The sequence below is a fragment of the Sminthopsis crassicaudata genome, chromosome X (genome assembly GCF_048593235.1).
Source record: "Sminthopsis crassicaudata isolate SCR6 chromosome X, ASM4859323v1, whole genome shotgun sequence".
Classification (NCBI taxonomy): domain Eukaryota; kingdom Metazoa; phylum Chordata; class Mammalia; order Dasyuromorphia; family Dasyuridae; genus Sminthopsis; species Sminthopsis crassicaudata.
This window is the reverse complement of record NC_133623.1, coordinates 70,470,681-70,492,379: the sequence shown is the minus strand read 5'-3', so window position 1 is coordinate 70,492,379 and position 21,699 is coordinate 70,470,681. Positions and strand designations below refer to the sequence as shown.

The 21,699-nt window shown below is 39.4% G+C and overlaps 1 protein-coding gene across 3 annotated transcripts in view; it reads right to left on the bottom strand.

Annotated features, from left to right (window-relative positions):
* The window catches only part of TBC1D8B (TBC1 domain family member 8B), a 110,221-nt gene that overhangs the window by 35,426 nt on the left and 53,096 nt on the right, over positions 1-21,699 (bottom strand). For all 3 annotated transcript variants that reach the window (XR_012484280.1, XM_074278595.1, XM_074278594.1), the window contains exons 3-5: positions 8,881-8,999; positions 5,956-6,181; positions 3,363-3,603 (exon numbers count right to left, since the gene is read on the bottom strand). Coding sequence is in view for 2 of the 3 variants with exons in the window: in XM_074278595.1 (XP_074134696.1) it covers positions 3,363-3,603; positions 5,956-6,181; positions 8,881-8,999 (586 nt within the window). In the remaining variant the exon portion in view is untranslated. The remainder of the gene's footprint in view (positions 1-3,362; positions 3,604-5,955; positions 6,182-8,880; positions 9,000-21,699) is intronic.

The following is a 21,699-nucleotide window of genomic DNA, read 5'->3' as shown; positions in this document are numbered from 1 at the left end:
ATCAAATCCAACCCTTCATTCAACAGAAGGGGAAACAGAGGCCCAGTGAGGGCATTGAAAACCTGACTAAGGGCATGAATCCATGTTAATGTCGGTCAGAACTAGAACTCAGCTCTGATAAACCTCAGTTTATTAATGTTTAGTGATAGGAAGAACTGATGACTTGGGAACAGAAAATAGTTGTTGTTATAGTTTTTCGGTCACGTCCAGCTTTTCTTGGCCCAGATACTGGCACGGTTTGCTATTTTCTAGGCTCACACAGCTAGTAAATGTTTGAACTCGGGTCTTTGTGATTCCAGGTCCAGCCCTCTGTGCCTTGTGGCTCCCCCTATCTGTCAATAAAGAAATACTTCTTTCAGGAAAGAAATATAATTAGGAATAAGATTTGTCTCATCCTTCAATTCTGTATTCATTAAGTGACTAGCCAGAAGTAGCACGTTACCGAGGACAGGCTATATAGGATGCTCAAGCTGGAGTTGGGAGGCCTTAGATTTGGAGTTGGTTTCTCTGGCATTACTTCTGCCTCTAGCAGACCAGACAGGGGAAGGGTCAGGGAACAACTAGTGCACTAAAGAAGAAAACATATTAAAAAGCTTAATAAGCCCATTCCTTCTCAGATAGCCCAAGCCATTTCATACTAGGCTGATCTTTCCCATGCTTCCTTCCAACAAAATCTCGCCCAGTTGTGGCTCATGGATGGAAACATTTCAAAAGTCTTTATTTATGTGTGGTTGGCTTTGAAACTTTCGTTACGGAGTGAATTATTAAAAAAAATCAATCCTCCTAATTAACAAGTATGATTCCAACCGACTCTCTGATCAGCATTTTTCATATCAGGCTATCAAAAATCTTTCACATCTGCATATCAAAAATTGAAGGTAAAACCCAATATATACAAAAATATACAAGTCGATACAAAAGGAGGAACAGGTGTTCAATAAACACCGTTATTTAATTAATTTATAAAGATATCTATGAAGAACGTGAAAAATAAATGGTTGTTTCAGTGCCCCTCAAAACCTGGCAAACACCAATGCCATTTGGATGGGGTGCTGTGCATATTAAGCAATAACTAATACTTGCAAAAGGCAAGAACAGCAAAAAGGCCAGCATTGGGGTCAGTCATAAAGACCGGGATTGGAGGCCTGCCTCAGAACCATTCTGTCTGGGAGTGCTCAGGTTCTGTACCTCATCCTCCATTTCCCCCCAGGCAATTCTCAGTCGATGCCAGTCAGTAGCTGTACCAGAAAAATCATAGGATCCAGCTGACAAACAAAACAAAACACACTTTTGGTGAAGTAAAGGCCAAAGTCCCTTTTTCCTTTCTTATCTTCCCGGCACAGGGAGAGGGAGTATTTGATAAGATGTTTCAAAATTATACTGATGCACATTAAGAGCAAATTATATTAATTTTTACCTTCATTTGAAATGTCATTTGGGTATGCCTTTTCAATAAGTTAGCATTCTCATAAATGAACTTAAAAGCATGTAATTTTGAAAAGACGCTCATGAGAAATTATGCAGAGCAAAAAATTCATTTGCTACGTTCCTTTTAAACAAAGACTAAGGAGCTAAGTAAATTTTTGACAGATCCCTTTTGAAATGGAAAAAAGGGATATGAAAAAGGGGTAGAAGACCTTGAAGAGTACCTTTTAACAACTAAACAAGACATCAGTAGTAAAGACAACAACAATCAAATGGAAAGCAAACACAAATAGAGATTTTAGTCCCCCGCTTGGGGTACAGCACTTACCTCTTATTAAAAAGCTCGCCGCACTGATGTTTGTGTACCGTACAAAATGTCTCATTCCTATGACTAATTCTTTAAAGGTACATAGAAAATTAGCACAGATAGGTTCTCAATTAAATCCTCTTTCCGGATTTCAGGCTTATTTTAGAGGGGGGAGAGAAAAGGGGCAAGAGCACCAAGCCCAATCTATGTTGTGAGCCAGAGAACCCTGACATCATTTCTTCCGGTCTGGCTGCTACTGCCAAGCAGCAAGCTACTTACTGCCAATATAACTTTGGACCAACTAGTCCTCTTCCCTTGGCCTCGGTTTCCGACTCTGTAAAATGAGAGGCTTTGACTATATGGTCTCTAGGGCCCTTCCAGCTCTAGACCGATAAGACCAAGAGCAACACTGGTCAGGTTCCTTCCCCCCTCCTGGGGAATGTGCCTCAGGGGTCCCTCCTCCTCCTTTCATACATACAGCCTTCACTTTTTCACCTTCTTTGTCAGAAGTCCCTTCCTGGGTCTCAGTTTTCTCCTCTGAAAAATGAGATTTGACCATCTGGCCCCTAGGGTCTCTCCTACTTTTAAAACTTTTGTGACTCTAGTAGATAGAATCTTAGAGGGCTCATCTTGCTGAAGAGGAAAGCTCAGGCCCAGGGAGGAAGACCATATCGTCAAAGCCTGGACAGGTCACTCCTCCTGGGGAATGTGCTTCAGGGGTCCCTCCTCCTCCTTTCATACATACAGCCTTCACTTTTCACCTTTTTTGTCAGAAGTTCCTTCCAACAGCTACTTCTGGTTGCTTTTCTCAAGCAAGAAGTTAAGCCTTGGAACAAGGCACAGTGAGAGGACAGAAATGGACAGATCCATTAGAATCCAAGGTATAATATCATCAAAGAAGGAACTGCAGATTTAGCCAAGTTCAATATGCAACCCCCCCACCCCGGCAAGACTCCTTAGAGACTGCTTTTATTTAAAGCAAAGCCGTTATAACTTGTCCAAAATGCCCAGAAGGTCTTGGAGGGCAGAGCCTGCCTCAACCTATGGAGCCATGGTGTTTCAGAAATCTGATCTAACCACAGTGCCATCTCGAGAGAAAAATTATCCAAGAATAATACACAACTCCAAGGGAAGTGCACATGAATAAGCTTACAAATGCATCTGGTGAAACGAAGCCAACAGTGAACACCTGTACCATTAGGGCACAAATCAGTTAATTACTCGTGTCAGTCAGCGCCAGAAAAGGCGATGGGACACAATGGTGAGAGTGGCGAATTAGAAGGGCAAAATGACCCGGCTTTGAATTTCATCAGGCACACGTACTCTATCCTCATGAGCAAGTCACTTAATGAGACCACGCTTCAGGATAATAAGGTGTCTGGCCATTTACCACACTGAGTGGCTGGAAAAACTGAATCACATCAGCTATTATTGAAGTTGGAAGGGATCTTAGGGACCACCTATCCCAACCCACTCAAACGGAAAATGAGTAAACTGAGTCCTAGGGAGAATAAGCCATGTGCCCGGGGAGGGGGGAGGGAGAGACAGACAAATCCCACGGAGGAGAGACCTGAATTTACTTCCCAAGGTCCAGACAAAAAGGCAACAAAGACAATTGGACTGTTACTACCTTTTGGTGATTTTAAGAGGATCGCTGAGGATTAGGTCATTTTCAAAGGTCTCCTTGTCAAAAAGTCTTCTTACTGCATAGTTGGCCAGCTGCTCCATGAGAAGGAATGTTTCCTTAATGTGCAAAAACATTGAAAAGTAGTAATCTTCCCCTCGAGAACACACATGGATATTCTCAGCGAGAAGGACATTTGATGTTTTTTCAAGTTTGGAGATGGCATCCCAGGAGATAACAAGTTTGACTGCAAAGATGAATCAAGCAAAGAGGTGATTAATTTCTCACAATTCACTTACATTTATTAATCACATTTATTTTTTTAGAATAGCCATTAGCTGTGTGGAGAAAATGCTGTTTATGTGTTCAGAACATTTTAACTAACGTTACATTCTAGAATCTATTCAGGGTAATCAGAGAAAAAATTCTAAAGGAACTTTAAAAACATACACATGTAGAGTCATCTCTTTTGTTATTGAATTTAATTGCCTCTTTCTACCAGAATTTTTTCTCATTAATTTTTATCTTACTTATAAGTAGCACCTGCTGCTATGAGGCAGCATGAAGTGGAACAATGGGAAGCAGCCTTGGGGTTAAGAGTCTCAGACTGGAAGATTTGGCTCAGGCCCCATCTCTGACAAGGTCCCAGGGCAATGCTCTCAGACCAGAAGTACGGGAGTAGATACAACTCTGCGATCCGCCAGCATTTTACTCAGGCTGGCCCAAAATAGGTCCTGGGTCCAAGTCTCACTTATTCACAGTTGGGGTACAGAAGGCTCAAAGAAAATGTAAATAGCAATTATTTCTGCTCTGGCCAAAACCCCTAGGGGCCTCCCCCCCCAAAAAAACTGGTTCTTTTGTGAAGGCAAACTAGGCCATCCTTTGCTTCGCTTCTTATCAAGCCTTAAATCCCTGAGGGTGCTGACTCAGACAAACAGAGACCTGGAAAAAATCTTAGCTTGGAAAGGCCAAGGCCTCCCACTGCATCTGGCATCATCTCCAGTCATCCTGACCTAGGTCTTGCTACAGGATCCAGATGTCTCTGGAGGAGAGAGGAGGCTGATGGCCTTGCACAGCTCTGCCTCACTAAAATCCAATTCACTTGCAAGTCAAGACATCCTGCCTCCTGATGTCACTGATCCTCTTAGAGAACAAGGACAAACAATTGATCTGCAATGGCTGCTTGGCATCGTAGGGAAAGAACTGGACTCAAGAGGCAGAAAGACATGACCTTGAATCCCATCTCCTCAGTCACTTCTTAGCTGTGTGACCCCAGGGGAGTCACTTAACCTCTCATTTCTCAAATGGGAAAATAATAGGACATGCTTCATGAAGTTAAGTGTGAAGATCAAAAGAAACCATATATACCAAGAACTTGGCAAATCTGAAAACACTATAGAAATGGTAGCCATTAACATCATCATCATTATTGTTGGCAAAAGGAATTCCCAATAATAATGAAACTATTGGTCTGGGCCAAAAAAAAAATCCTGTTCTGTAGCACTTCTTGTCTAGTTTCTCCGAGGCTACAAGACCAAATTGTTGGACCAAGTAGGCTGGTTACATCATCTTTGGAAAACAGGCAGAGCCAACTTGTGATTTTAAAGCATCTCCACAGAGCAATATGTAGCCTCAAGCACTGTCCTAGTAATAGTTACCAAATTCCCTGTGAGGTTCAGGCCATTCTCTGAGCCTTTTATACCCAGAAATCAACTGCCAGGAGTACCATGAGTGCTAGGCTAGTGTTTAGGCTGGGCCCCGGGCCAAACTCCATCTTTGTACTGCTTCACTTGCCTTTCCCCTTGCTACTTCCTGGCTACTCCATTGTTAACCAACCAACCAACCAAGTAGGCAATCAGCATTTATTAAGCACCCAACAGATTTTTCTTCTACTTTGTCTACAGACTATTTCTCTCCCACGCCCGAGGATGCAGTTCAAGTATCATATCTTGCCTCCAGCTCCTCCCAGCTATTAGTTCTCTCTTATCTCAAGTCATCAAGTTTTTCCTTATCCGTAGATATGCTGTATCGCCCAGAAGAAGGTAGAACCTGAAAAGTAGGACTAGTTGTCTCCTTTTGGCTTTGTGTACCTAGAGGCCAAGTAGGTGCTTAATAAATGCCTTTTGGATTAGATGCAATTAAAATTGCTTATTTGATCTTTTATCTCAATCCCCAGATTAAGAGTTCTCCCTAAATGAGAGATCTGAAAGGTGCTTTTTTCCATTCTCAAAGTCTTTAAGCATATCATATACATATATACCTAGACAGCTAGGTGGTATAATGAATGGATAGAGCATTGAACCTGGAGTCAGGCACAGACACTTACTGGCTGCGTCATCCTGGGCAAGTCACTTAGCCTCATATAAAATGGGCATATTAATAGCCCCTACTCCCAGGGTTGTGAGAATCAAATATATAAAAAAGCATTTAGTATTGTGCCTGGTGCATAGAAGGTGCTTAATAAATGCTTACTCCCTCCTTCCCTTCCCTTCATACGGAACCTTATTTCAAAGTGGTGAAGAAAATATGGAACCGAAATGAGACATGTTTTCTTAATCATGGTATATAACAAAATAACAACAACAACAAAACCACTTACTTTCTGAGCCCAACAAAAAAGAATAGAAACTCAAAAAGTTGGAGCTAAGATAGAGCCAACCCTGGCAAGGCACTCGTCCTCTCCAATAACTGCATGAATAATAAGTCACCAACTTCTCTTGTTTAGCTAAACCAAAGCACTTCTCAAATTTCATCAGCGCTTCTCGAAATTTCTCAGGATCGTCACCCTTTACAAGAGAATCTTTTCCCTCTTCGGCAATCAGTCCCTAAAGGAGAGAAAAAGAGCTTTAATCTAATTGCTTCCTGGAATGTAATAAATAAAGCTACAGTTTGACTGCATTTTCTCCCTTGGCAAGTGTATATCAGTATTTCCAGCCCTGACTTCTCTTCTGAGCTCCAGATTCAGTCACTTCCATGCCCCATGGTGGAGCAGCAGGCGCACCTGGCACCTCCAAAGAATCATGAACAATGAAATTAAGCTGATCAGTTTTCCCTCTTAAAAATGCTCCTTCTTCCACCTTCCTTATTTCCATCAGTGGTAATATCATCCATTCAATAGCCCAAGTTCAAAACAATGGTGCTTGTCAGGGCTGACCTCTTGGATATAATCAGTCAGCAAATCATAAAGGTGTTCCAACTCTGTTTTATCTCTCATGTCCATTTTCGCAAAGAATAGACCCTCCTTACCACCCACCTGGGCTGTGGCAAGAGCTTCCTAACAGGTCCTCTGCTCCAATCCATCCTTTGTACACATGCCAGGCTAATTTGTCCTATGAATCATAACCTCTGGTTATGCCATCTCTCTGCATAAAAGTTTTCAGGGGCTTCCTATTCCCCACTTAACCAATTTTAACTCCTTTGTCTAGAATTGAAGGATCCCTACAATCGGATGCTTCCTTCCTTTCTAGCTTTATGTCATATTTGTTTCCTCGTCATTATCACTGAGTTATTTGTGCCCTGAATATGATTTACGTACTTCCTGTGCTCATTAGCTTGTGCTATTAGGTAGGCCTGATATGCCCCCCTGCCCTGCTGAATTCCTACCCTGACACTTGTTCAAGAAGTTTTCCCTGATCCCCTTCCGTCTATAATGTATTATGTTTCCTCCTCATGACTTCCTTCAATAATCAGTTTATACCTTCTTATATATACTTGTGCATTAAAGTAGAGTGTTTTACGTATGCGTTGGAGCCTTCTCCCTTGCCTGGTTCTCTCTTATGTACCAATCTCAGTTTCTCTTGTACTCTAGTTCTTTGCATATATTTTCTAAAGGCAGGGACCGGATATGTGGTTGGCCATCTTACCAAAGTGGTGCACCATGTCATCAATAATGAGAGTCTGCATAATTTAATTATCTCGCTACTATTTTTACTAGACCAGATCCAAAATGGTCCACATAGTCTTGTTCCATGCAGCAAGGAGACGGTAGCATGCAACAATGGCTTTTGTGTAAGAAGCATTGCAAAGGATATTCAGGACATACATGATTAGAAAAGGAGGTGGCTGACTGTGTTGTACAAATGAGAGATGGACACCGCAAAATATCATGAGAAGAGTAGAAGATCCCTAGAGCACTGAGTGGATATTTCATGGATGATTAATTGGAAAATGTGAACAAGAACTAACAAGAGTCCCCTTTTAAAATAACAATACCCCTAGGAAGGATCAGTGGGCTAGCAAAGGACAGATGATACCAACTTCATAAGCTTTGCAAAGGCTTGGTTCTGGTGTCTCTTTGCAACCCTAAGGAGCTGACCCATTATTTATCATCCCATTAACATTAATCACCTACTGTGTGAAATAAATTGTTCCAGGCACTAGAAATATGCTAAAATATGTAACACAGTCTTTATTCTGAGGACAGAGAACCAGGTAAGGTACTACAAGATATATGAAGAGGCAGAAGGGATGATCCCTTTAATATATAGGGTGTGTGTGTGTGTGTGTGTGTGTGTGTGTGTGTGTGTGTATGTCTGTACACATGCATGTGCATGTTGTTGTGTTGGAGAGGGGAGTAGAGAACAGAAGGCAAGTTTGTTTGGCTATAGCATTAGGTGTGTGAAGATGAAACTGAAACAAGCCTGGCAGTTGCCTGAGGCAGCACGACTGGGAATGAATACTTTATCCAGGGGGCAATGGGTGTGTGAGCAGAGGAATGACCTGCCTGGGACTGTGGGTTAGGAAGATCTCTTGGGCAGTGTTGAGAGGGATGCTTGCAAAGCTGGAACAAAACAATGACAAAGGTCTGGACAGGAAAGAAATAGAGAGTAAAGGTCTGGATGTGTGTATGGGAGAGAAAAACAGAGAGAGGCAGAGATAGAGTCATAAAAGCAGAATGAGCAGAACTTAGCCACTGATTAGATGTCTAGGGTGAAGGGGGTATCTTGAAACTCATAGTCAATTGTGATAGAGTCAACTGCATCTGAAGAGAGGACTATGGGAATTGTATATGGATCACAACATAGTATATTCACCTTTTTGTTGTTGTTTGCTTGACTGTATTTTCTCATTTTTCCCTTTTTGATCTCATTTTTCTTGTGCACCATGATAAATGTGGAAATATGCTTAGAAGAATTGCACATGTTTGACCTATATTGAATTATATGCTATCTAGGGGAAAGGACTGGGGGGAAGTGAAGAAAAATTTGGAACACAAGATTTCGCAAGGGTGAATGTTGAAACCTATCTTTGCATATATTTTGAAATATAAAAAGCTATTATAAAAAGAAAAGAAAAGAGCAGAGGAGGGAGGAACGGAGAAAAATTTGGAACTCAAAATCCTATAAAAATTAATATTAAAATTGTTTGACATGTAACTAGGGAAAAAACAAAATACTATTTAAAAAGAAAAAAAAAAGAAAACTCATAGTCAAGGCTACCTGGGAACCCCATATAGAGGCTGCTATCTTCATACAGCATTAGAATTGGAACCTTTCTGCTTTTAAGAGGACCCCATGATACTTACTCTTATCTTTCCATGCACAAAACTAGTAATATCTTCATTCGAGTCAAACACAGATAAGGTCTTCATGATATTCTGTTCCAACCACTCCCAGTGCTCATATATTTCTTCTCTGTTGGCTCCTAATTAAAAATATAAGAAAGCAACAAAGATGTCAAACTCCACATCATTATCCCTTTACACTTTTGTTGTATATCATTCTTTTCCATCCAACTGAATTCTGATTACGTCACCTTCAAAAGGTGACAGTGACAATAAGCACGGAAGATTAAGAGTACCAGACTTAGGAACCATTTCATCCAGGTACATATGCAGGTAGTTTTACCATCATCAATATTTTTCTAGTACAATGGAAATGTGGAAAAGCAAAAAAAAAAAATGCAACAGTTCATAAAGCAAGGCTCTTATAAAAATCTGGGAATCATAATACCAGCAGTGATACTAATGAGAGCTAGCATTTATATAGCATCTTAAGGTTTGTTATGGAATTTTATCTCATTTCATCTTCACAACAATCTTGGGAGCAAGGTGCTATTATTGTTCCCATTTTACAAGTTGAGGAAACTGAGGCAAAGTTTACCCAGGGTCACATAGCTAATAAGCATTCTGAAGTTACAATAAAATTCACAACTTCCTGATTTCAAGCCTGATGCTCTGTCTACTGTACCACTAAGAAACTCGGTATTCAGTACTTACCATCATTAGTATGTTTTAGGGAGTTAGAAAGATTGGGACATAAATACATATTGTCCTATGTTTTCAAAGATAATCTTACTTGAACTGATGCAAAGTGAAGTAAACAGAACCAAGAGAACATGGAACCCAATAACAGAAATATTGTACAGTGATCACTGATGAAGGACTTAGCTGTTCTAGGCAATTCAATGATCCAAGACTATTCCAATGGACCCATAATGAAAAATCTTATCCACCTCCAGAGAAAGAATTGATGAGTCTGAATGCAGAATGTATTTTCTGTAATTTTTTTCATGGTCCAAAAGAGCTAATTTCAAAATTACTGGACTACTTGAAAGCCATAAAAAAAAAGAACCTATATATCATCTTTCAAAAAATTATCAAGGAAAACTGCTCTAATATTCTAAAACTAGAGGGTAAAATAGAAATGGAAAATAGAAATCCACCTTCTGAAACAGATTCCACAATGAAAACTCCTAGGAAAATCATAGACAAATTCCAAAGCTCCCAGGTCAAGAAGAAAATATCGCATGCAGCCAGAAAGAAACAATTCAAGTATCATGGAGCCGAAGTCAGGATAACACAAGGTTTAGCAGCTTCTACATGAAAGGATCAGAGGGCTTGGAATATGACATTCTGAAAAGCCAGTATTTCAACCAAGAATCACCTACCCAGAAAACTGAGTATAATTCTTCGTTGAAAAAAAAAAAAAGATATTCAATGAAATCGAAGACTTTAAAGAATTCCTGATGAAAAGACCATAGCTGACTAGAAAAATGTGATTTTAAATACAAGACTCAAGGGAAGCATAAAAAGGGTTTAAAAAGGAAAGGGAAATTATAAGGGACTTAAAAAGGTTAAACTGTTTACATTCCTATGTGGGAAGTTGACACTTGTAACTCAAAAGAACTTTCTCATTACTAAGGCAATTAGAAGGAGTATGGATAAAACAGAGGGCATAGGTGTGAGTTGAATGTAAAGGGATGATAGCTACAAAAATAAATTAAGGAGTGAGTAAGGAATGTTCTCGAAGAAAGGGAAAGAGAGAGGTATGAGGGACAGAATGGAGTAAATTATCTCACATAAAAGAGGCAAGCACAAGCTTTTATAGTGGAGGGGAAAAGGGAGAGTGAGTGAACTTTACTCTCATCAGAATTGGCTCAAAGAGGAAATAACATACACAAGTGGGTATAGAAATCTATCTTACTTTACAGGAAAGTAGGAAGGGAAGGTGGTAAGAGAAGGGGGTGTGTGTGTGTGTGTGTGTGTGTGTGTGTGTGTGTGTGATAGAAGGGAGGACAGATTGAAGGAGAGGGTAGTCAGAAGAAAGATACTATTAATGAGAGACAGGGTGAAAAGGGAGAAGAGAGAATAGAATAGAATACAGTTAGCAATAGTAATTGTGAAAAAAATTCTGAAGCAAGTTTCTCTGATAGAAAACTGAGTCAAATTTATAACAAGAAGAACTTTTTACCAAATGATAAATGATTAACAGATATGAACAATTTTTAGATGGAGTTATCTATAGTCATATGAAAAAAAATGCTCTCATTATTGATTAGAGAAATGTAAATTAAGACCATTCTGAAGTGCTGACTCATACCTATTAAATTGGTTAATGGGACAGAAGAGGATAATGACAAATACTGAAGAGGATGTAGGAAAAATGAAACATTAGTGCATTGTTTGTGGAATTGGGAAGTGATTCGACTAATCCACAGAGCACTTTGGAACTATGCCCAAAGGGCTATAAAAATCATACAGATCCTTTGACCTAACAATACCACTAATAGGCCAAATGGTACCCAACTTGAAGTATAAAATATAAAGGAAAGGGATCTACATGTACAAAATATGTAGATCTGCTCTTTTCTGGAGGCAAGGAATTAGAAAATTGTAAAATGATCAGCTGTGAAAGATTTAGTTATTCTCCCCCATACAGTGATCCAAGATAACTCTGAAGGACTTAACATGAAAATGTCATCCACACCCAGAGAAAGAACGGACGATATCGGAATAGATTGAAGCATACTTTTTAAAAATCCTTTCTTTTTCTTGAGTTTTTTTCTTTTTCTTCCCTTTTTTTGGGAAATATCTTCATGACTACACACATAGAACCTATATCAAATTGCTCGCCTTCTCAATGTGGGGTGTGTGTGAAGAGGAAGAATGGGAGAGAATCTGGAAATCAAAGTTTTAAAAGCAAATTTAAAAAATTGTTTTTATATTTAATGGGGGGGAAAGAGTAAATATTAAATAAGTGGAAAAAAGAAACCCTTCTTTCATTCTCCTTTGGTAACCTCAGAGCCTTTACCTAGTGCCTTGAACAGAGTAGATACTTAATAAATGCTTGTTGATTGATAATGGATAAGAAGTATGTGTGCTAAGGTGGAGAAAAGAATAATACGATCAACAATGGAGACTTGGGCACTTAAAAAACTGCAGTAGTGGTCTGCAAATTTTAAGAACTTACCAATATCTGCAACCACCAGAATGTCAGAACTAGAAGGGACTTCAGAGACGGCCCATTCTACTTCTGGAGAGCTGTCATGGGGAGCAGGTTTTTCCCTATGTTGAGTAGGCATTTGCCTCTCTACAGTGGATGCTAATAGTTCCTATTAGTCTGTCTTCTAGAGATAACCCCACACAACAATCCTTCCAGTACTAGAAGGGAGCTACTGGAGACAAAGCAGCTCTCTACTCCAACCTTCTCAGATCCCTTTAACCAGACTTCAGAGGCCTTTAGTCCTCATACTGCCCTGGCTGCCATTTTCTGAGCATGTTCCACTTTTCCTATTCCTTTCCTAAAATGTATAATCTAGAACTGAACACAGTAGCTCCCAATAGAGTCTAACCAAGGGAAAAGACAATGAAAACGCTGCATCTCATTTGGGAGCATTATGCTATTCTTAACATAGACCAGGACAACATTAGCATCTGTGGCCAAGGATGGACTACTTGAGTTTTCCATCAAAGACTGCTTTCCAGGGCAGCCAGGTGGTGCAGTGGATAAAAGCATCAACCCTGAAGTCAGGATGACCTGAGTTCAAATAATCTGGTCTCAGACACTTAACACTTCCTAGCTGTGTGACCTTGGGCAAGTCACTTAACCTCAATTGCCTCATCAGAAAAAAAAAAGATTGCCTTCCAAGAAGCCATCAACCCATTAGTGATTATTATTTGAGCCTGGCCATCCAACCAGTTCCAAATACACCTGCTTGCACTATTGCTTGGCTCCATAAGGACTGAACAAGAGTTTGTCAAACATTTTTTCAAAATCCAGAAACCATTTAGGAATTCTCTATCTAGAGTGTTCCCTTGACCTATCAGCTCAAAAAATAAATGATATTTAGTCTGCGATGACTCTTGAACCTAGGAAGGCTTTTAGTAATCATGGTTTCCTTTTCTAAATGGCTCACCAACCACTCATTAATAGGATATTCTGGAATCTTGCCAAAAACTGAAGTTCCCTAATCCATAGTCTATAGGCTCCTTTTTGGAAAGTTAAAAACATTTATGTATCTCTAATTCTATGGCATCTCTATTATATCCCTCCATCTTTTAAAGATCAGTAAAAGAATATGGATTGAAACATAGTATTTTCACTTTTTGTTTGTTTGTTTTTTCTTTTTCATGGTTTTTTCCCCTTTTGTTCTGATTTTTCTCGTACAATGTGACAAATATGGAAATATGTTTAAAAGAATCAATCACATATTTAACCTATAGCAGATTGTTTACTGTCTTGGGGAGGGGAGAGGTAAGGGAGGGAGGGAGAAAAATTTGGAACACAAAGTCTTACAAAAATGAATACTGAAAACTATCTTTACATGTATTATGAAATAAAATACTATTGAAAATTTAAAAATTAAAATTAACTAATTAATTTAGGAAACGAAGAACAGAAAAGCAAGGAAAGTAAGAACAATCAGATGGAAATTTATGGTTTCATACACAATCATTTGTATTCTACTGCACAATATGGAAATAACTCTTTTGATGCTGAAGTTCAGAATAAAATATATTAATTTTTAAAAAAGAAAAAAATAAAGAGCCCTAACATTAAAAAATAAAGATCAGTACGAGTAACAGCAATCACATGTCAGTTCTTTAAGTATCAGAGGATTTATATGTCAAGGCCTACATATTCTCAATCATAATTTTCCTGGAGATTAAAATGATGGGATCAGTGACACAGAAGGCAAGCAGAACCAAGTTTGTCTACTGGCTCTGGAAGGTAAGCAGCAGTGGGTCCAAAGTCAGGCCTAGTAGAAATAGGATTGGGAGAAGTGAAGATGTCGGGGGAAGAAACAAAGGCAAAATATTCAGTCTCGTGGTTCTCAAGAATCTTCCTAGCTCCAACTGAACAAGGTTTCTTTTCTTTGTCTTTTTTAGAAAGTATTCTTCCTCCAATGTCTCATCTCACTTTTTTAAGGGGGATCGGGAGGGAGGAGGTATGGCCGTCATCACTTCTAAAACCATGGGTGGTGACTGTTAGAGGAATCGATGTGCTCCCTCCAGACAGAGAGATAGATTTAATGCAGTGAAAAGCACAGGCAAGAGTCATTATCAGTCCCAGCATCCAGACTGCCTCAGTGTATCTCTGGTGGGAAGAAAGAGCAGGGAGGGCATGATGCTTTGAGTACATGGGAGACAGATGGAATCCTCTTGAAATATGATGGCTTCTGTAAGATGCAGGCACCTCTAACTTCAATGGGGAGTTAGTTATAATTGTTTTTCTGATGTTTGCAGTTTAAACCTGGGGTTGGTTTTGGTTTGTTTTTGCCTGATAGAACCATACTCAATTTACACATAACATACCTAGGAAGTCCTATCTACTCACAAAAGGGAATTGTTAGACATGGCTGAAGAAATCGTCCTCCCCCCTGAAAGATAGTCCTGAAAGTCCCCAGCGATGAGGCGATGCTCTCCAGAATAGCCTCCTTGGTATTTTCAGATTCAGATGTGAAATTAAAGTAAGGGGAGAATAGGGAGGAAGGAAAAGATCAAGGGATGACTCGGTGGGATAGGGTCAGCTAGGATCGGTCCAACTAGTCCTCAAGGATCACCTCCAGCTCCACCTAGGCTAGGGGCTACAGGGACACTCACTGTAGGGCTGAGAAAGTGAAACTAGGGTTCCTGCCCTGGAGCATGGGTGTAGGTTCCCTACCCAACGAGCCAGGCAACTTGATCTCATTGAGGGCAACTAGGTTCTCAATGGACCTAGGAAGATAATTTCTACTTCTCTCCTATTTTAACTCCCTCTTAAGCATTTTTGTTCTATCCTTCCCAAAGAGCTGCTCTGCTAAAGCCAGGGATACATAACAAAGTATGTCTAGTTTTCCTTTTCTTTTCTACCATGAAATTCTGCCCCCTAATGTTACTGTTATTTCTATGTCAACAAACATTCCCTCCACGTTGGTCTGAGTCAGGCCCAGAATAGCAGTCCTCCTTGTCACCACTTCTATTTTTGAAGGACAAAAGCATCCATCATTAAATCATGAATTGAGCAGCTGTTGTTCTCTGGACAGAAAGAGAGTTCCAGCATATGTCCCTATTACTGTGCCATCATGCCTTCATACCAGAGGTTCAAATGTCTTGTGTAATTATACCTTCTTTTCAAGTGGTCTATAGTGTCCTACCATGAAGATCTTGCTTCTATTCTCCTCCTTGCTCCCGAGCCCACCCAAATCCTCTCTACCTTGTTCTCCCTCAACTTGGCTTCCTGGATTCTTCACATGAATCTATCTCTTCCCAACACGCCCTCTTCTCTTGAATCATTCTGCTCCTTTTGAATGAATCATATCCTTGTAGAGGCATGACACAGAGTTGGCTTCAGAGACAGTTAGACCCAGACCCAGTCACATCCCCTGTCCTAAACATCCTGACGAAGTGACCCTGGCCAAGCCATTCAATCTCATAATGCTCCAAGCTGTGGAGAAGGTGCCAAATTGCACTGGTAGAGAATTTTCTCACCCAGGAGCTTCCCTAGGCCAAAGAAATCATGGGTCCAGTCCTCCTTCCTCTTCCCTCCCAGAGCCCTATTTGCCAATTATAAGTCCCACCAAGCCTCCATGATAAGTCAAGTCAAAAGTGCTTCCCTACCTTGAACTCTATTTTTTCTTTTTTATATTTTTTTATATTTTCCTGGTTACTTTCCATACTCTACATATCTATATATAGACCTAGGAAATCATAGATTTTATTACCAATATATGGGGACAGAATCCTCTTTCCCTTTCAGCTGAAAACCCTCTCAATTGGATTCACAAGACTCCAGGCAAATAGGCTTTTCACAAACTTTTGCAGAGTGTACTCTATCTGCCTGGCCAAGAGCCCATCATACCTTTATTTTAAGCTGTGCTCCAGAAACTCTAATCGGATTCTCAAACACCTTCACTTTCCAAATCTGCTTCTCCCTTCCGACTCCTCTACCTTCAATCAGCAGTACGAATGAAAACACTCTCTGTTCCCTATGGTCTTCAATTTAGTGCCCAGCACGCTGTAAACCTTTGCAGTGCTTTTGAGGCTCCTTCTCACTCGAACATTTGTTCCCATACGGATCACCCAGAGTGAGGAACTGTCATCGGGTTAGAATTCTGCCTCCGCTCAGAGTCACCCCTTCCCCTACCAGACAATGTGGAAAAGCATAGAGTGAATTGGAAAAGGGAAACAGTCCTGGAAGATGTTTTTCAGCACCCTTGGCTGAAGCTGTTTCATTTTTTAAAAAATTAAAAAAACTATATTTCATTTTCTGCTGACAAGTAAAGGCATTCATATATGAAATTGAGAGCAAAAGAAAACAAATTTTAAAAAACTTTACAAAAGAGAAAGTTCCAAGTTATTAGAAAGGCTTTTATAGAGGAGCACAGGGGCTACCAAACTGGCCTTGGCTCAGCCCCTGGGAAGGCTCCCTCCTTCTGACTGTCTCCCCTACTTTCCCAGGTGCTAGGGTCCCTCCCCATTACCTTGTATACTCCATGTGCTGACTTTTCTGTATAAATTTTGTCTGCATCCCCTCCCCCCTTTCCTCTCGACCTCCTAACCCACAGGAGAATGGAAACACAGACTGTCTTGGATCTGTTCTGCCTAATACAGGCACTGAACAAATTCCTGAATTTAAAAAAAGAGAGAGAGAAAAAAGAAGGAAGGGAGGGAGGGTGGGAAGGAAGGAAGGAAGAAAGGAAGGGAGGGAGGGAGGGAGGGAGGGAAGGAAGGAAGGAAGGAAGGAAGGAAGGAAGGAAGGAAGGAAGGAAGGAAGGAAAAAAAGAAAGAGAAGACAACAGAAGGAAAGAAGAAATAGAAAAAAGAAAAGAAAGAAGAGAAGAAAAGAGAAGAAGGAAAGACGAAAGACTGAAAAGAGAAGAAACAGAAGGAACGAAAGAAAGAAGAGGAGAAAAAAGAAAGGATGAAAAGAAAGACAATAAATAAGGAAAGAAAGAGAAGAAAGAAGAGAAGAAAAAAGAAAGAAAGAAAGGAGGGAGAGAGGAAGACTGTAGTCAGAAGATCTGGGTCTGAATCCCACTATTGACCCATAGACTGGCCAGGTGAACCTGCACAAGCTACTTAATTTCTCAGGTTTCATATTCCAGCTTCTTAAACTGTGGGTCATGACTTCATATGGTTTTTGTTAATTTGGTTATTGATATAGTTAATTATGCCAATAGTTTTCCTAATATTAAACCAGCCCTGCATTCCTGGTATAAATCCTACTTGATCATGGTGTATTAACCTGGGGAGGATTTTCTTTAATCTTTTTGCTAATATTTTATTTAAGATTTTAGCATCAATATTCATTAGGGAGATTGGTCTATAGTTTTCTTTCTCTGTTTTCATCCTACCTGGTTTAGGTATCAGCACCATGTCTGTGTCATAAAAGGAATCCATCTAGTCCTGGGGATTTTTTCTTAGGGAGTTGATTAATAGCTTGTTCTAGTTCTTTTTCTGAAATGGGACTGTTTAAGCAATTATCTTCCTCCTCTGTTAATCTGGGAAGCCTATATTTTTGGAGGCAGTCATCCATTTCACTTAGGTTATCAAATTTATTGGCATGAAGTTGGGCAAAGTATGAGTAGTCTAAGGTTGCCAAACTGAAAGGAGTACAAAATCTTTCCTAAAATGGGTGTTTTGATTTTCACATGAAGTCCTGGGCTCAAATCCCATATTTGACAATATAATCTACAGCATGGTTTCAACAAGGACAACAAGGACAACAAGGATTCCTTTTTTGAGACTGGTAGGTCTGGGGAATACAGTAGCTATAGACTTGAGCAATATATTGCCAATTGCTAGATCAATAAGCAGTTAACAAGTACTGACTAGTTGCCAGGCACTGAGAAAAGCATTTGGGGTTCAGAGGCAAAAGTAAAATGCCTGCAAGGAGCATATATTCCAAATGGAGGAGCCAATAGTTTTTTTTCATGCTATCCTTATATGTAAGGAGTTATGTTGGCTGGATAATTTAAATGCATTCAGAATGGTCAACCTTTGGAGGGAATAAGAGTTGTCAAGTGGGCTCACCCATTTCATTGTGCACTTGCCTCTAGCCTTTTCCACTTATCACCTTCCGCTTTTTGATACACCCCCAGCATAATACACCTGATCATATCTGGTATCATATCATATCAGAGTCATTCAGTGACTTTGAACTTCTCTAGACCAACAACCAAAATCCATTCTCTACCCTCTCCACTGCCAAATTCCTCTTTCCTCTCCTCAACCCTTATATTTTAAAGTTTTAACCAAATCCCCTAGCCCAGAAGGGCTACTGGGCCCTCTGGAATGCCTGTTCCATAAGCAACAAACTTCCCTTTGTCTTAATCTTTTTCCTCTCCCATTTCTTCCATCTGCTAACTCTTACTGAAACCTGGCTCCCCATTGCTAAGAAGGCAATACTCTCTAGTACTGGCTGCACTTTGATTCATTCCCCTCTGCTCACTGGTTGAAGTGGGGGAGTTGGAATACTCTGTGCTCCCCATGGCCACTTCCAGATTTTCCCCCAACCCCTCTTTCTTTGAGGTTCAGGCCATTCATTATCTATTACCCAATCAAAATCTTGGTAGCTATTGTCTATAGAATCCTAGGTCATTCCCCTTTCTTCCTCAAGGAATTTGGTATCTGGAAACCAATTTTCCTCTCCTCCCCAACCACTGCTCTCATACTAGGAAACTTCAAAATATTATGCTGATTTTTCCTCTAATTCTCCAATCTTCTAGTTCCTCAATCTATTTACTTCCCATGAGCTACCTTACCCCACCTCATCCATAAAGATGGCCATACTTGCTCTTGCCATCACCCATAAATGAGCCACCTCTATGTTCAAGAATTCTGAAATCCTTATAGATAAATTTCCCTAATGAATACTGATGCAAAAATCATAAATAAAATATTAGCAAAGAGATTACAGCAAGTCATCCCCAGCATAATACACCATGACTAAGTAACATTTATACAATCCCTTGTATAAGATTGATGCCAGTTCCAATGATCCTGTGATGAAGAGAGCCATCTATACCCAGAGAGAGGACTGTAGGAACTGAATGTAGATCACAACATAACATTCTTACTCTTTTTGTTGTTGTTCATTTGCATTTTGTTTTCTTACTCATTTACTTTCTTTTTTTGATCTGATTTTTTTTTGTGCAGCAAAAGAATTAAATATATTTAACATATATTTTAACATGTTTAAAAATTATCTGTGTACTTATTAAATTTCTTGAAAGAAGAGAAATGGTTTCATTTTTGATCCTAGCACTAAGAACATAATTGGTATTTAATAAATGACTCATGAATTGAATTAAAAAAAAAAGAATTCAAGCCATTCTCCAATGGAAAAGGATACGAATAGATAATTTTCAGATAAAGAAATTGAAGCAATTTCTACCCTATATGAAAAGGTGCTCTAAATCACTATTGATCAGAGAAATGCAAATTAAGACAACTCTTATATCCCAAAGAAATCTTAAAGGAGGGAAAGGGACCCACATGTGCAAAAATGTTTGTGGCAAGGGAAAGTCAGGAACTATATGAGCAAAACTACAAAACACTTTCCACACAAATAAAGTCAGATCTAAACAAATGGAAAAAATATTACGTGTTCCTGGACAGGTCGAGCGAATATAATAAAGATGACAATACTACCTAAATTAATCTATTTATTTAGTGCTATACCAATCAGACTCCCAAGAAACTATTCTACTGACCTAGAAAAAATAACAACAAAAGAAATTCAAGGGAACTAATGAAAAAAATCAAATGAAGGTGGCCTAGCTGTACCAGATCTAGAACTATATTATAAAGCAGCAGTCACCAAAACCATTTGGTATTGGCTAAGAAATAGACTAGTTGATCAGGGGAATAGTTTAGGTTCACAGGACAAAATAGTCAATAACTACAGCAATCTAGTGTTTGACAAATCCTAAGACCCCTGCTTTTGGGATAAGAATTCACTTTTTGACAAAAATTGCTGGGAAAATTGGAAATTAGTGTGGCAGAAACTAGGCATTAACTCATACTTAACACCGTACACCAAGATAAGGTCAAAATAGGTTCATGATCTGGGCATAAAGAATGAGATTATAAATAAATTAGAAGAACATAGGATCGTTTACCTCTCAGACCTGTGGAGGAGGAAGGAATTTGTGACCAAAGAATAACTAGAGACCTTTATTGATCACAAAATAGAAAATTTTGATTATATTAAGTTAAAAAGCTTTTGTACAAATAAAACTAATGTGGACAAGATTAGAAGGGAAGCAACAAAGTGGGAAAACATTTTTACAGTTAAAGGTTCTGATAAAGGCCTCATTTCCAAAATATATAGAGAATTGACTCTAATTTATAAGAAATCAAGCCATTCTCCAATTGATAAATGATCAAAGGATATGAACAATTTTCAGATGATGAAATTGAAACAATATCCACTCATATGATCAGAGAAATGCAAATTAAGACAACTCTGAGATATCACTACACACCTGTCAGATTGGCTAAAATGACAGGAAAAAATAATGATGAATGTTGGAGGGGCTGTGGGAAAACTGGGACACTAAAACATTGTTGGTGGAGTTGTGAAAGAATCCAACCATTCTGGAACTATGCTCAAAAAGTTATCAAACTGTGCATCCCCTTTGATCCAGCAGTGTTATTCCTGGGCTTATATCCCAAAGAGAATTTAAAGAAGGGCAAGGGACCTATATGTGCCAAAATGTTGTGGCAGCCCTTTTTGTAGTGGCCAGAAAGTGGAAATTGAAAGGATGCCCATCAATTCATCAATGGCTGAATAAATGGTGGTGTATGAATGTTATGGAATATTATTGTTCTGTAAGAAATGACCAGCAGGATGAATACAGAGAGGCTTGGAGAGACTTACATCAACTGATGCTGAGTGAAATGAGCAGAACCAGGAGATCATTATACACTTCAATAACAACAAAAGCTAGAATTATTTGTTTTCAGTTCCCCTCTATAAGGCTATGGTGGGTTCATGTGATAGAAACACCAGAAGCGAGGAGAATAGCTGTATTTAGTAGTATATGAGGATATATTCTGATGGAAGTGGCTATCTTCGGCAATGAGAGGATCCAATTCAGTTCTAATTGATCTATAATGAACAGAACCAGCTACATCCAGAGAAAGAACACTGGGAAATGAGTGTGGACCACAACATAACATTTCCACTCTTTCTGCTATTATTTGCTTGAATTTTTATTTTTTCTTCTCAGGTTATTTTTATCTTCGTTCACAATCCAATCTTTCTTGTGCAACAAGATAATTGTATAAATATGTATACATAGATTGCATTTAACATATATTTCAACATGTTTAACATATACTGGGTTGCTTGCCATCCAGATGGGAGGGCGTAGGAGGAAGGGGGAAATTTGGAATTCAGGGTTTTGCAGGAGTCAATGATGGGAAATTATCTATGCATATGTTTTGAAAATAAAAAGCTTCAATTAAAAAAAAGAATTCTGAAATCCCCTTATCCAATCTAAATCTATCAGCTTTTCACCTCTCCCTCTGCCTTCCCTTAAATAACTCTACTCTTTGCCTGCATGGATTCCAATCCCTTGACCATTTCTCTCTCAGGTCATCTCCCCTGCACTAACCCCTCTCTCCTCTTTCCCC